General features: G+C 39.4%; 1 protein-coding gene across 4 annotated transcripts in view; it reads left to right on the forward strand.

Moving 5' to 3' along the window:
• GOLGA4 (golgin A4) overlaps positions 1-16,148 on the forward strand; it is a 318,629-nt gene that overhangs the window by 265,842 nt on the left and 36,639 nt on the right. For all 4 annotated transcript variants that reach the window (XM_033930557.1, XM_033930553.1, XM_033930556.1 and 1 more), the window contains exons 19-21: positions 2,367-2,387; positions 2,540-2,608; positions 2,707-2,782. In XM_033930557.1, coding sequence (XP_033786448.1) covers positions 2,367-2,387; positions 2,540-2,608; positions 2,707-2,782 — 166 coding nt within the window. The remainder of the gene's footprint in view (positions 1-2,366; positions 2,388-2,539; positions 2,609-2,706; positions 2,783-16,148) is intronic.

A 16,148-nucleotide genomic window follows, 5' to 3' on the forward strand; every position in this document is an offset into this window, starting at 1 on the left:
TTTTGGCTGCTTCCAGTATCATTACCAGTCTCTCCACTGGTTGCCATCGGTCCCTTCGGTCCCTCCACTGGTCACTCACCAACTGCCTAGGACTACTAATTCTTTTGGATGCTTCCTCCAGTACCTCCGCCAGTCACTCATCAGTCACCATTAGCCAGGATACCACCGGTGCATAGGTCCCATGGACTTTCCTGCCACCGGTCACTCCCTGAGGACACTGGCCCTTCAGTCTCTGGGGACTCTTCTGGTCACTCAGACACTGTACCCGAGGACATTGGCCCCTCAGTCTACAGGGACTCTCCTGGTCACACAGTCTCCACTGGACACTGCTGGTCGTCAAGCTTGAACACTCTGGCCTCTTGGTCTTTGGGGACTCATCACTCCTAGCCCTACTAGGCATGGTCAGTCAAGGTTAGGCTTGAAGAGTTGCCGTACAGCGAGAGATTAGAGAAACTTGGCCTCTTCTCCCTTGAAAAGAGGAGACTGAAAGGGGACATGATCGAAACATTCAAGATACTGAAGGGAATAGACTTAGTGGATAAAGACAGGTTGTTCACCCTCTCCAAGGTAGGGAGAACGAGAGGGCACACTCTAAAGTTAAAAGGGGATAGATTCCGTATAAACATAAGATAGTTCTTCTTCACCCAGAGAGTGGTGGAAAACTGGAATGCTCTTCCGGAGGCTGTTATAGGGGGAAACACCCTCCAGGGATTCAAGACAAAATTAGACAAGTTCCTGCTAAACCGGAACGTACGCAGGTAGGGCTGACCTCAGTTAGGGCACTGGTCTTTGACCTAGGGGCCGCTGCGGGAGCAGACTGCTGGGCACGATGGACCCCTGGTCTGACCCAGCAGCGGCAATTCTTATGTTCTTATGCCAGTATTCCTCCCCTCGAGAGTTGCCTGAGCTACAGAAGGAGCACTAATTTTCCAAGATCTTTATTATGAAGGTCTTGTCTTCAAATCTCTTTTTTACTCAGGATATGTAGAGATCTCCCAGATGTCTTTGCAGCATCCATATGCAAATGAGATACTTCTTCTGATGCTGAGTGTTCCCTTTACTGGCTGGGGATGGGATATACACCCCGTCACATCATGGTTATTAATATTTTTCTGATGGTCCTGTGAGAACTAATTGAAAACAACCAAAAGCAAAGAAAAACTTTGGAAATAATGTTCGTGATAAAGGATTTTATTCCAAAGGCGGTAAGTACCACATCAATTATATACACATATGTATTGAAAGATATGAACCCAACGAACTACTAAAAAACTTCTGAGAAAATAAAAATAAACAATATAACAATCATAGCACATTGCAAAGTTTGTAAAGCTCAAAAATACTTTTTCACCATCGATCAGGTCCTTTTAAGTCCTGTGGACTTTTACAGGCTGACCGCTTGTTACATGGCTTGGCAGTATCATTTAACGGCTTCCTCTATTACGATCTCTACCTGTCACAAAAGACAGCCGTCCAGCATTGCAGGCGGGCATAGTTGAGATAGTTTAACTTATTTTATTTTTAATATTATTTTTTTAGTCCCATTTTCAATTCTTAATTAATTTTGCCTGTAAAACCACTAGTTTAGCTAGTGTAGCACTGACACTATCCTGCTACCAGCAGGGTTTATATTATAACTTTTAGATTATCTTGTATTTTTAGGCTTGCCTAAGGATGGTAATGAAAAGAGCTTTTACAAGCATTTCTGTTTTGCTTAAACATATACTATCATACTCCATACCGTTATGGCGTATCCGTACAGTCTCTCGTTTATTTTGCTACCAGGAGAATCCTACCATCAGTTAGTCTCTCTTCAATTTTTATCCTTCATTTTATTCCTTTTGTCACCATCGCTCATCATTTCACATTATTAATATATAGCCTTTCTACACAACAGTTATTTTATTCATATACATTTTAGGACCCTTGAGGAAGACGATTTAGTTGAAGTAAGGACTGTGTTGGGTCCCTATCTTTCAATACATATGTGGATATAATTGATGTGGTACTTACTGCCATTGGAATAAAATCCTTCATCATGAACTTTATTTCTGCAGTTTTTCTTTGCTTTTGGTTGTTATTCCTTTACTGCGGAGCGGTGAGTTTTGTTTTTGCTTTTGTGAACTAATTGAAGCCACCTTCATTGTTAATATATAAAACAGTTATGCCTTTTTAAAATAAGCACGTTTTTAAATTTCTCAATTAGCACCCTATTTATAAAGTTACCCTTCACATGGCTAGAATTGATTGCTCTATCTAGTTTCTGTTTCTGTTATTATAGTTTCCTCTCCAGAGAAATCTTTCTGTGTATGCAGGTGCTTGGAAGGTTGTTAATGTTATTTTTATATGCTTGCTTTGTGTTACAGATAACAGTAACAGAACTTCAGGTAAGGTTTACTTGTCATTTACTGCAAATTAAAAGGTCATTTTGATGGCCCCTTTCTCCCTCAACCAAAAAAAGATCTCAGTAGCAAGAAAGTTTGTTCATGGATTCCAGTGCAATAAATGAAGGCTAGAGGTCTCTTTTTTTTGCCTTTAGACGCAGCTGGCACAGAAGACAACTCTAGTCAATGAGGCCAAATTGAAGGAGCAGGAGTTCAGAGAGCAGGTAAGAGTCTAGTCTATGAACAGTGTGAAACAATGTGACTTGTGTTTCCTTGTTTATATGCTTGGTTTGTCAAGTTATGACTGCTTGCATTTCCTTAGGTGCATACCCTGGAAGACCAGTTGAAAAAGTATGAGAGAAATGTATTTGTCACACCACTTGGAATGCCATACCGAGGTGAGGAAGTTTTCTGCTTTGTAAGCATAACTATTGGACGCAAGTAATAGATTCCTATAAATAGCTTTTAATATGCTCTTTTTTATTTTGTTTTAGTACTGGTGCTATAATTGTACTCATAAGTCAGTCATCCACTATGAACAGTAATGTCTCTTAAATAACTCAAAAATATGATGGCCTATCAGTGTTGTAGAGAGAGAAATTAGTACACTGTATAATTTTCTCATCTTTAAGATCCACTGCAGTCATTTGGGTTTGCACTATATAGGTATTATGTGATTCTCATGTTCAGTTCTTGAGATCCCTAAACAGGTCTGGTTTGAAACATAATCAAAAATGCGAGGTAAGCATGCCAGACCATCTCCTCCAATCCACAAGAAAGTTTGTATTTTTGGTGGCCATTCCACAGTTGTTCAATACAAATTGCTTCAATAATTTAAGGAAGAAAGCTTGTTTATAGTGCTTCAAAGAATTTTTTAAAACCCTCTTATCCATAAGAGTTTTTACTTTTATTTTGGCCCTTTTTTTCTTAATATGGTGTGTTACTGATGTACTATCAGTTTATGTTTGTTGATCTATTACTATAATTTTAGGTGGTTTTCCTGTCATCTGCCCTCTGGGGGGGTTATTCCTAGATTGATGGAATAAAATTATGCTAAATAAATATGAATAATTGAATATATATATAAATACCATAATGGCTTGAGCAATCTCAAGGACATACCTTGAAAATCACTGCAAAAAATCATCATAAAAATAAAGGTCTTTGATATTACATAAACATATAATTTTACTTATATTTTTATTACTTTTGTGGTATACTCTTACCCCCTCTTTTACTAAGGTCTCCTTTTACGAAGGTGCACTAGCGGTTGTAACAGATGCACTGGATTAGTGCACGGTAGCCGAAAATCTACTGCCTGCTCAAAAGGAGGCGGTAGCGACTAACGCACGTGGCAATTTAGTGTGCACTATTCCACGCATTAAGGCCCTAGTGCACCTTTGTAAAAGGAACCCTAAGGCACGCTAGCCGTTTTAGCGCGCCTTATTAAAAAGACCCCTTAGTGTTCAAAGCTGGGTATCTCTCCTGTTAGATTATAGTTTAAGAGCTGAAAAGTTTGATTAATGAGCATTCTACATTCTTCTTAAAATGCAGACATAAAATCTTTGAATTCCATATAATTTATAGTACTGGGTTGAGTAACTAATTTTACCAAATAATTGTTTCTTTCCTTTCCTTCTTTCCTCAAAGTTATGAATAGCATGAAATGTGATAAGTTAAAATGTAAAATCATCAGGTTATTAGTAGGCACAATATTACCAAATGATCATCAAAATGGCTCATGTAGACTCATGTCATGCCATCATTCCCTTCCTACCTGCTAGATGATGCCTAATTATATGTGTGAAAATGGTCTAGCTCTTTAATCTCCTTCAAATCCTGTAACAGGGCCTAAATTTCTTCCTGGATCATAGTACTGAACATGGGTACTTGGGGGTCCTTTTATTAAGCCGCGGTAGGGGTTTAACGTGCGTAATACTGCTCATTAAACCGCCTGCCACGCTAGCCGCTAACGCCTGTATTGAGCAGGCGTTAGTTTTTTTAGCTAGCCACGGGGGTTCGCACATGATGAAATGTCCGACGTGCTAACCCCGCTAGCGCGGCTTGATAAAAGGACCCCTTGGATACTGAAGAGCCAGAGCATTCAGAATATTGAACACTTTAAAGACTTTGAAATTTGACCCCTTTAATAGTGGGAAATCAGTGTATAGCTTTAAGTAGTAGCTGAATTTGATCTCTGTTTGGCCCCTGATATTATGTAAGTAGCTATATTCTGTGCTAACTAAAGAACCTTCTGAGGTATGTCCCAGACAGACTTATATAAAAGGAATTGCTGTAATTGTTATAACATGGACCTGTGCAGTTTGCTCATCCATCCTAAAAGAATAAAAACATGACTTAATGACAGCACTGATTTGGGGTTTTTTTGCATAGGTAATCCTGAGTCACTTACTACCCCTAGAGATATTTTAAATTGAGGGTTTTTTTTTAATGAATGTATTTTAATTCCTGAGTGAATGTTTGGAGGTCTTTTCTATTGTTATTGGAGTTCTCTTTATATAGAATTTTTATTGTAAACTGCTTGGACCTGTCGTATGATCAGGCGGTGTAACAAGTTTTAATAAAACATAAACATTTTGAGAACAAGCTAGCTGGGTATGGGGTCTTCTTAAGTCAGAGAATTTCATCGTAGAAGCATTTAGATTTGATTTATTAGCTAACAACCAATTTTCTTACCTCCCCTAAACATTAGTTAAATTTATTAATTATCTACTAAATAACTCATATAAATTTGAATGTCACAGTACCATATACTGTATACTTGAATATAAATTGAAATTTTTGAGGAGAGTCACGTGATGCTGTGAAAGAGCTGATTTTAAGGACTCACATGCATAATACATATTCTGATGTTATTATATAATTTTTTATGTATGGACCTTCAGACCATCGTCAGGGTAGAGACCTCTGACTATAAAACTCTTCGTCGGTCCAACCTTTATTATTTTGTGAATTTTTTGTAAATATTTTGTAACTTATTTTAACTTATTTTGCTGCTAGATTTTAAAAGCCATCAGACTGTCACTTAGCTTTAGCTTAAAGTGATACCGCCCGGTCTTCACCTCTCCCGACATGCATGTTTCATAGACAGAAACTTTCTTCAGGGTCGAGGGAACTACAATAAAATAACTGCCGCCTCATTTTCTCATATTCATAAAGACAACCTTACACAACCATAATGCCCCTATTTCCACACACAAAAACTACAGAGAACTTTGCTTACCGAATACAGGAGCTAATTCAGCGATGTAACATGGCCGCGGTATGTAGAAATTGAAATTAAATACATCTGAGCCTTACGCACATCACTCAACGTAAGATGACACCACCGGCCAAAACGTACTGGACGTATGATGTCATCAGACATCCGTGCGGGGCTCAGCTCACAGAAAATACCTAACAATCTGGCATTTCATAAAATGGACAGCCATTCAATTTCTTCATTAAGTCCCGCTGGAACAAGGGACTTAAGCTTAAATATCCATTTCTGTTCCTTATATGCCAAGGCTTTATGAAAATTACCTCCCTCCCACCCTGCTGTCACAGAATCAATGATCCTCCATTTAATATCAACCCATTGATGTCCCATGAGTTGCCAATATCGCACCAAGGGGGCAGTGTCTCGTACAGTGCATACCCGAGATTTGTGCTCGTTTAACAGGACCTTGATGGAGCGTATCTAAGTGACAGTCTGATGGCTTTTAAAATCTAGCAGCAAAATAAATTAAAATTAAGTTAAAAAGTATTTGCAAAAAATTCACAAAATAATAAAGATTGGACCGACAAAGAGTTTTATAGTCAGAGGTCTACCCTGACGATGGTCTGAAGGTCCATACATAAAAAATTATATAATAACATCAGAATAAGTATTATGCACTGTGAGTCCTTAAAAACTATTGTAGACAATTTTAATACATGCTATAATTGGAGACACAACTGAGGCACATATTTATCTAACTATGTGAAAGAGCTGAGACACCAGGCGATTAAAATTTTATTTATCTGTGTGAAAAATCGCCACATAACCAACTCTACTTGTTTAAGAACCCTGCATAGACAGATTCTTGCAAAAATCGAGAGGAGAGATGGCAGGAAAATCATCAAAAAAGAGAGCGTTCTAAACAAACGGAGGACAAAATGGCAGAACTCATTGCTACATCAGTAATTGTTTTCTGAGGCATCCCTAGCCAAGATAACACAAGCAGTGGTGCAAGCTTTAGACTTACACTTACTACAACTGTCCTCGCAGTTAACCAATTTGGAAGCTATACTTACAGATACTACTCGTCATACTGCTGAAGTAGAAAACAGTGTGTCCACGGTGGAAGACCACACTTCCATGATGGCAAACCACTTGGAATCCCTGCAAACCCTGGTACAAGCCCACACCGAAAAATTAGAAGACTTGGAAAATAGATCGTGGAGAGGTAACTTGCGATTAATTGGAATTCCAGAGTCTGTGCCAGACCATCAGCTCATTGCAGAGTTAGAGCGCTGGATGTCGACAGAACCACCTATGCACCGGGGCTAGGCCCCGCACAGCTAGAGTGTGCACATCGCCTGGGCCCAAAAACTGCATTCAGCTCACACCCTAGAACTGTTAACATGAAATTCCACAACCTGTGTATATAAAGTGGAGCTCCTGCTCATGTACAGATCCAAACATGATATTCTTTCATATGAAAACAATCTCATAAGGATCTTTAAGGACTTCTCCCCGGCCTTGATGGAACATCGTAGACCCTTCCAGCTGCTTTGCTCCCTGCTAGTGAAAAAAAAGATCAGATTTTTGTTCCTTTATCCTGCCTTGTTGAAAATTCACCACAACGGTCAATGGAAAATCTTTGACGCAGTTTCTGCAGCAAGCGACTATGTTAACTCAATAGTGGAACCTGTGAACGCACCAGTTTGAACAATCATTCCATTCTATACACTCTGGGTCTCTGCCGGTTAACTTTTTAACCTGGCTTTTCAGTTCAACATGAACGTCATTCCTGATCCACTGAATTTCACCTACCCCATTTGGAAGGCAGTTGGATATGTGATGATACATCACTTCTGCCTGTCTTCTCAGGGGCGATGGCAGTTTTCTGGTTGAAGGACTGGAGAAAGAGAAGAGGAGGTTTGGGGATCGAGGTTTAGGGGATTTTCTGACAGAAGGTCTGACTGTTGAAGGTTGCATGTATCTTGATACGTGTTATTGCTTTTTTGTACAAGCTATGTTTTTCCATATTGTCTTTGTTCTCTGGAAGAGGCTGGGCTCCTGGAGTACCTGTTGTGCAAATTTCCTTGTGTTTAAGCATCTCACCCACTCTTACTATGATAGGGCCTGGGGTTAAATTGATATCCTGGAACGTCTACGGAATAACTTCTCCTGTAAAGTTTGCCAAAATTTGTCAGCTTTGAAATGCCATCAAGCAGACATAGTGTGCTTGCAGGAGATGAAGCTGGCCGATGCTGAACACCAGAAATTGCAGAGAACCTGAGTGGGAGAGGTCTTTTACTCTTCAGTTCCTTAAAAAAACAGGAGTGGGGGGTCATGAAGCACCTACTTTATAAACTTGATGGCATGGCATAATTTCCTCATTGCACTCGTCAGTAGAATAGCCCTTTACAACATGCTGGTGATCCCTCAATGGCTGTACACCTTGCAGGTCCTCCCTCTTGTATTGACTTCTAGGCACCTGCAGCTTTTGGATAAAACTCTCAAAATTTTGGGGCCAAACGGGCTAGGCTTCCCTTAAACATCTGATGTTACCTAAATCTAAAGGGGGAATGGGTCTACTGAGCCTCCAATGTTTTTCCTGGGCTTGTAGGATGCGGCACGTTGGGGACTGGTTTAGAGGCACCACTCACTTTTCAGTCCCCCCTTCTCTTTAGTCATTTTCTACATACTCAAGGTGAGCAGGCATCTCGATGGGCCTCGGGAACCGTCTTCCATTTTTACCTCCTAATACAGATGGTCTGGTGTCAGGTGGGGGAGTTGTTGGGTCACAGGGCTGATATCAAGTCTGAACTTTCAATTTGGGGCAATGGAGCATTTATTCCCAGCAATATGAGTCCCTTGTTTCTACAATGGGCTTGCTATGGTCTTTACTCTATTTTTCAGGTGATAGATGACCAAGGCAAAATGAAATCTTTTGCAGCATTGCAAAAAGAGTACAAATTTGGAGCCTTGTGATTTGTTTAGCTACATGCAGCTCTCTCATTATATAGCTTCTTTACCCTCTGCTGCCCTATCCTTGGATGTCCATAAACTTCTCACTGAACACTATTGGTTAGATGCCCAGTTATTGGTGCCTTTGAAATGCTATGATAACACTTTGCTGAGTATGACACCAGAATTGTCATATGATTGTAATTAAATAGGGATGTTGTGCCACATCTTTCACTGGAACAGTTTTGTAGATGTATTCACTCCATATGATCCTTTGCTAAAAATGTTTTACTTTAAGCAAATGCAATATAAATTTCAACTCTGGTTATATATTTCACCTCATAGAGCCTTCCTGGCTAAAATGAAACTGGATGACCTAAATGTCAGCAGCCTGGGGCTTCTTTGCGCTATATGGTTTGCTCACTCCCTGGCACCATACCATCAATCGACAAAAAATACATATAAAAAAAAATAATAAATAAAAAAAAAAAATATACCTGGAACCTAATTCACCCTACCGAAACCGATTACCTACCAAAGTATGGAAACAGAATATTTGATATGTATAGTAATGTAACCTGATTTATCTTCCATTGTTATTATGTCTACACCCTCACTCTGTCATTAAGTCTATACCCTCAATCTGTATACTCCAATGTCATGTACCCTCCTGGAAATGTCCAGCTCTCTTCTTATGTAATCCGCTTTGAACCGCAAGGCACAAGCGGAATAAAAATCACTAATGTAATGTAATGTAATAATGTTCTGGTCCTGTCCCTTGGTCTTGGACAAATGGACATCAGTCACCACTGCAGTGTTAGCCTACTGGCAAACCAACTGGCAACCCCCTCCCCTGATGCTTTATGGAACTTACAAGCTGCCTATACCTTCTCCAGCTGGTTTGTGACATTTCCTTCACTACACAGTACTATTGGGGACGAAATGCATCTTACAGTACTGGTTATCTGCTTCCCCTCCTATCCTGGAACAGTGGCATTCATTTATGATTTCTCAAGCCTCCATGGAGTGACGGGACTTCTCGGATTACAAATCTAAAATAGGGAGACAATTTGTTTTCACTTGGGAACCTTTTTGGAACACTTTATCCCCAACAGCCCACAGCCGACTACTGAACGGGTGATTAGCCCCTTATTAGTTTTCTATGTGACTTTCTTCCAGATTGTATATCAGTTATTGGGTGGATAATTGGAGGGTGGTGTTTTCTTGAATTGTTCATATTCTTGTTCTATATTTACTTTATTCTTGGCAATTAAGGCTCTTTCCTGATAGCTGTATTTATTTCCACTTAGGCTTTGTTTGTCTGTTTAATCTTCTGGTAGTTATCACCAAGAATCAGTAAAGATATTTCAAACAAAATAGAGATGTCTTGGTTTATATTCAAGTCTTCCCCCTCCACTCCTGCTGCAAGCCCCCATCCTCAAACCAGCAGACCTTTGCTGCCGCAGTTAGCGCATGCCCGTGCCCTCACCAGATCAGAGCGGGTGCTCCCTCCCAAGTGAGGGTAAATCCCCCCCCCCAGTCATATTGTGATTTCCTGGTGGTCTAGTGATGCGTTGGGGCAGCAGCGATTCCCATTCACTCCTGCCCGTTCTTTCTCCACAGTAAAAATGTCCGCAGAATCTTCCGGCTTTTAGTTAACACAATGTAGGTCAAAGCGGTTTACAGTCTAAGTACAATACAAACAGAACTCCAATAAAATTAATAGAAAAGTAGTATCCAAGCATTCCAAACCAAAAGAATCACAAACATATAGCAGGGAATGTCATCCATCCCCATCTTTACCAGCTAGCATCAATTTCCATAAGCCTATTAGAAAAGCTAGGAGACAATTATCCTCTAAAGGCAAATGAAAGTGAAATCCATAAAGCAGGAGCCATAAATTAAAATGCACTATGTCATGTATTCTCTAATCAGACTGAACAAGGGCCTGGAAGAACCAGCTGGTGATCATTAAAAAATCTAAGTACATAAGCGAATGAATAGGGAATTGTAAGGAATAACAAGTAAACAGGAGTGACTAAGTGATACAATTTGAAAGTCAGCAACAAAAGTTTAAATGTGATATGAAATTCAACAGGCAGCTAATGGTGCTGTTTCAAAGCAAGACTGATGTGGTCTGATTTTCCTAAATTGCACAACAGATGTGTAGCAGAATTTTATAATGTCTGTAGTTTCCTAAGGTCATGTTTAGATGTCCCAAGATAAATGATGTTACAGTAGTTTAATTTGATTGTGAAAAGAGAGAGAATCAATGAATGGAACACATTATGATAAAAAAAGGCCCTTATTAATTGTAATTGTCTCAAGACAAAAAAAATTCCCAGATTTACAAACTGTTGAAATTTGAAGAATAAAAGACAGTTTGAAGTCAAAGAGGACTCTGAGATACCAGAAAGTAGGTACAGAAATTATAAGGGTACCAAAGAAAGACAAATCGCTATCAGGACAACAAAGATGACCCGAAAGCCAACAGGCTGTAGGACTAAATGATGTTCAGTTAACAAAGTATCAACTAATGAGAGACAGTTTTGTAGTGGCCCAATACCAGGATTAATTGAGTCAGTATGGAATAGTAATAGCATATCATTGGCATAAATGTGGAAAGAGATCCTGGACCCCTATATAAGTGTAGCCAGGGGGCTTAAAAAAAGATTGAATAGAATGGATGACAAAATAGATTACTTTGTGATACTGCAGAATAAAGGCTTAATTCAGACTTTCCATAAAATCATGATGGCAGATAAAGGCCAAATAGCCCATCCAGTCTGCCCATCCACAGCATCCACTGTCTCCTCCTCTCCCTAACAGATCCAATGTATCTGTCTCATCCTTTCTTAAGAACATAAGTATAGCCTTACTGGATCAGACCAATGGTCCATCTAGTCCAGTATCCCGTCTTCACAGAGGCCAATCCAGGTCACAAGTACCTGGCAAAAAAACAAATAGTAGCAGCATTCCTTGCCACTGATCCAGGACAAGCAGTGGCTTCTCCTATGTCTACCTCATCAGCAGTTTATGGACTTTTCCTCCAGGAATTTGTCCAAACCTTTTTTAAAATCAGTTGCATTAACTGCTCTAACCACATCCTCTGGCAACGCATTCCAGAGCTTAACTATTATCTGAGTGAAAAAATATTTCCTCCTATTGATTTTAAAAGTATTACTGTGTAAAAGTATTACCATATTTTCACTCATATACCGCGCACCCTTGTAAAACGCGCACACGGGGTATAGTGCGTGGGAAACTGTAATTTATGTAAATAAATTTTTATATGCCGCCCCGTCTCTCCCGTCGCCGCCCGACTCTCCTTTCGCCCGCCCCGACTCTCCTCTGGCCACCCCGACTCTCCTTTCACCCGCCCCGACTCTCCTCTCCCCCTTGAAGTCCTGTCCCCACCCTGAAAGCCTGATGCCCCCCCCCCGATGTCCGATTCACCCCCCCGCAGGACCGCTCGTACCCCCACCCCGAAGGACCGCTCGCACGCACTTGCACCCGCACCCCCACCCCGAAGGACCGCTCACACGCACTCGCACCCGCACCCCCACCCCGAAGGACCGCTCGTACCCCCACAGCCTCCTGACCCTCCCCCATCATGTAGAAGCTCCTACCGTTGTCCTGCTGCTTCCTCTTGGCGGTCCCAGCCCTTCTGTAAGCCCTGCGTCTGCGCTGCTTCCTCTTCCGGTGGTCCTGCCCTTTCTCTGTCGTCTTTCCTCATACGAGAGGAGCTCCATCCCCTTTATCATCTTGGTCATTCTTCTGTGAACCTTTTCTAGTGCCACTATATCTTTTTGAGATAAGGAGACTAGAACTGAATGCAGTACTCAAGATGAAGTCACACCATTGAGAGATACAGAGACATTATAACCTTCTTAATCTTGTTTACCATCCCTTTTCTAATAATTCCTAGCAAATTGTTTGGTTTTTTGGCCACTGCCGCACATTGGGTAGAAGGATTTATTGTATTTTCTACAATGATGCCCAGATCTTTTTCTTGGGTGCTAACCCCCAAGGTGGACCTTAGCTTCTGGTAACTGTGATTTGGGTTATTCTTCCCAAAGTGCATCACTTTGAATTTGTCCACATTAAATTTCATGTGCCATTTGGATGCCCAGTCTTCTAATTTACTAAGGCCTTCCTGCAGTTTTTCACATCCCGCATGCATTTTAACAACTTTGAACAGTTTACAGTCATTTGTAAATTCACTCGTCCCAATTTCCAGATCATTTGTAAATAAGTTAAATAGCACTGGTCCCAGTACAGAACCCTGCAGCACTCCACTGTTTACTCCTCCATTGAGAAAAATAGCCATTTAACCATACCCTCTATTTTCTGTCTGATAACCATTTCTTATTTTATAAATTCTTTATTATTTTTCAAACTTTAACAGTGCATTACAAATAATATAACATTAGAAGATTACATAAAATGCACCACAATACACAAATAGAATAGCAAAAACAACCATTTCTCCACCCCCTCTCAATTATGAATACATTAAATCATATTATTTATATAGCATTATACTCAAATAATTAACTCCTAAAATATCCTTCCCTCCCCTCCCCCCACCCTGGATGTGGGGGGGAAGGCTCCATATTTTATTAAATGCATTACTAAAACCCCAGCATTCCGCGTTCATTCTTTCATATTTGTATGTGTTACACATGGATGCATGGATGGGAGAACATCGCAGGGGAGGAGACATAGGCATCCTGGGACTGTCTGCCAAGTCTCTTCCCTGAAGAAGCCCTTTCTGGAAACGTCAATCGCTCCTCCTAAACTTACTTGCTCCACTTCATCACTGACGCTGAAACCGTGGATTGAAGACAAAGTTTTATTTTATTTTTCTTTCCAGCTTATGATTTATCTTTAATCTTATCTATTGTTTTGCCTTTTGTCTTTGTTTTGTTCTATTTCTATCATTTAAATTTCTCCAGAATTTTTTATTTTATTTTTATTTTTCCTCTAACTCTACTTTTCACTTCTCTATTACCCTCCAGGTACTTTAGTTAGATTGTGAGCCTTCGGGACAGTAAGGGAATTTTTCAAGTACCTTTCTTATTTCTAATCTTAATGTATATTTTCTGTAAACCGCTTAGAACCTAACGGATGTAGCGGTATATAAGAAATAAATTACATTACATTACATTACATTACACTTGTCCACCAGAATGTGTAATTAAGTCTGTCATGACATTTCCAGTTTCTCGTGATCATTTGAATAGCTATTGCTGTCAGGATAAATAAAAGATGGCTTTTGTATTTATCTAACACAGGCTTTACCTGTAACAACGTACCACAAATAATGGCTTCATATGATAAAGGAATAGATGACTCTAATATAAGATTGATCTGTCCCCAAATTGACCTCCAGAAATTAAGCATCATTGGACAAAAATATAACATGATCCAACGTCCCTATATTAATATGACAATGCCAGCATCTATTAGATTTTGAATTATCAAGTTTTTGTAACTGAACTGGAGTCCAAAAAATCCTATGCAACAAAAATAACCATGTTTGTCTCATAGATGCTGACGCTGTATATCTTAACCTCCAAGACCAAATTCATGGACATCGAGATGCAGAAATATACTGTTTTATCTCGATGCTCCAAATGTCTCTAAGACTATTTTTTGGCTTCTTATTCAAAAATTCCGAAATTAATTTATACCACTGAGCGGCCTGGTGTCCTACTAAATCTGTCTGATAGCAAAGGATCTGCGAGCTATAATAAGTTTTAAAACTTTTCCATTCAGGGAACCCATTCTGAATAGCCTGCTTCAACTGCAACCACCTATACTGTTGAGATTTTAAAATTACAAATGATTGTTGCAGTCGTGAAAAATCCAGAAGTTTCTCATTAGATTTAACATCATCCAATGTTCGAATACTAGCCTGCATCCAATTCTTCCAGGTGATCCCAGCACCGCCCACTTGAATCTTGGAGTTTAACCATAAGAACTGTAAAGTAGATTTTATTATAGGAGCATCTGTTAGTTGATGAATAAATTTAATTGTTTTCCATGTATCCAGTAAAATTATATTGTCCTTGGCATATCTGGGTAGTCTGATACTTAATACATGAGACAATCGCATAGGGGACATAATTTTCCATTCAAGATATAACCAATCCGGCTGATGTTCCATGAGCTCAGGGAGGATCCAATACATTCCTTGACGCATAATATAGGCATGATGATATCTATAAAAATTGGGAAAATTTACCCCACCCTCCACAATTGGCTTTTGTAAAGATATCATAGCAATTCTAGCTTTTTTACCCAGCCAAATAAATTTAGTAAGAATATTATTCAGTTTTTTTTATAAAAAGACCCCTGAAAGTTCACTGGTAACATACCCATTTAGTAACAAATTACAGGCAGAATCATCATTTTTACAGTCTGAACTCTCCCTCAACAAGACAAATGTAGCGGGTTCCAATGCTCACATAACTCTGAAACCTTTAGCAATATGGATTTTTCATTTACCTGCATCATTTCTTCCAACGTTTTCTGGATCCAAATACCTAAATATTTTATACCTCCTTCTTTCCACAGGAAAGATAACTTTTCAAATAATCCCTTGGAACAGTGAACGTTTAAAGGAAGAACCTCAGATTTACTCCAATTTATCTTGTATCCTGAAAATTTCCCAAAATCTTTCAAGTCAGCTCAAGTAAATGTGGAGTGGTTGTTTCCGGATTCCTCAAATGAAGCAAAATATCATCTGCATAAGCAGAGACTTTATATTCCCGACCTGCATAAGGAATACCCTGAATCTCCTCTATCTGTTGGATAGCCAATAATAAGGGTTCCAAAACAATATCAAACAACAGAGGCGATAACACTCTGAAAAAGTATTATTAATATACAATCGGGCAAAGGGGGAGCTATACAAGGTTTGAATCATTTGAATAAATCCAGAACCAATACCAAATCAATCCATCGTTTGATACATAAAAGTCCATTCTACATGATCGAAGGCTTTCTCTGCATTCCAAAGATACAGAGAAGGCCGGATCATCCATAACTTTTGATAGATTTAACACATGTAATGCCAATATTGTATTAATAGAAGAATGTCTGAGCAAAAAACCCTGTTTGGTGCATTCCAATGATATAAGGGAGAGCCTTAGCTAAGCGTAAAGCCAATATCTTAGCCAATAGTTTACCATCTACATTAATCAAAGAAATAGGCCTGTAATTTGAAACCAACATAGGATCTTTATTTGGCTTCAGCAAAATGATAGTCAAGGATTCTGCCGTAGTACCTAATATGCAACCTTTAGTTAGTTGACCCTGATTATAGATTTAGCAAATAAGGTAATAGGGTAATTTGAAATGCTTTATACAATTCTACCGTGAAACCATCACCACCTGGAGCGGATCCAGCTCTAAGGGACTTCAATGCTGTTTGCAATTCCTTTATCGATATGGGCACTTCGAGACTACATTTTATATGCTCGGGAACCTTAGGACCCTTAATTAATTTAAAAAATTCTATACCATCCTTTTCTTTATTTGAATAAAGCTCAGAAGAATACAAAGTTTTGTAAAAATTC

The sequence above is a fragment of the Geotrypetes seraphini genome, chromosome 2, assembly GCF_902459505.1.
Source record: "Geotrypetes seraphini chromosome 2, aGeoSer1.1, whole genome shotgun sequence".
Classification (NCBI taxonomy): Eukaryota; Metazoa; Chordata; class Amphibia; order Gymnophiona; family Dermophiidae; genus Geotrypetes; species Geotrypetes seraphini.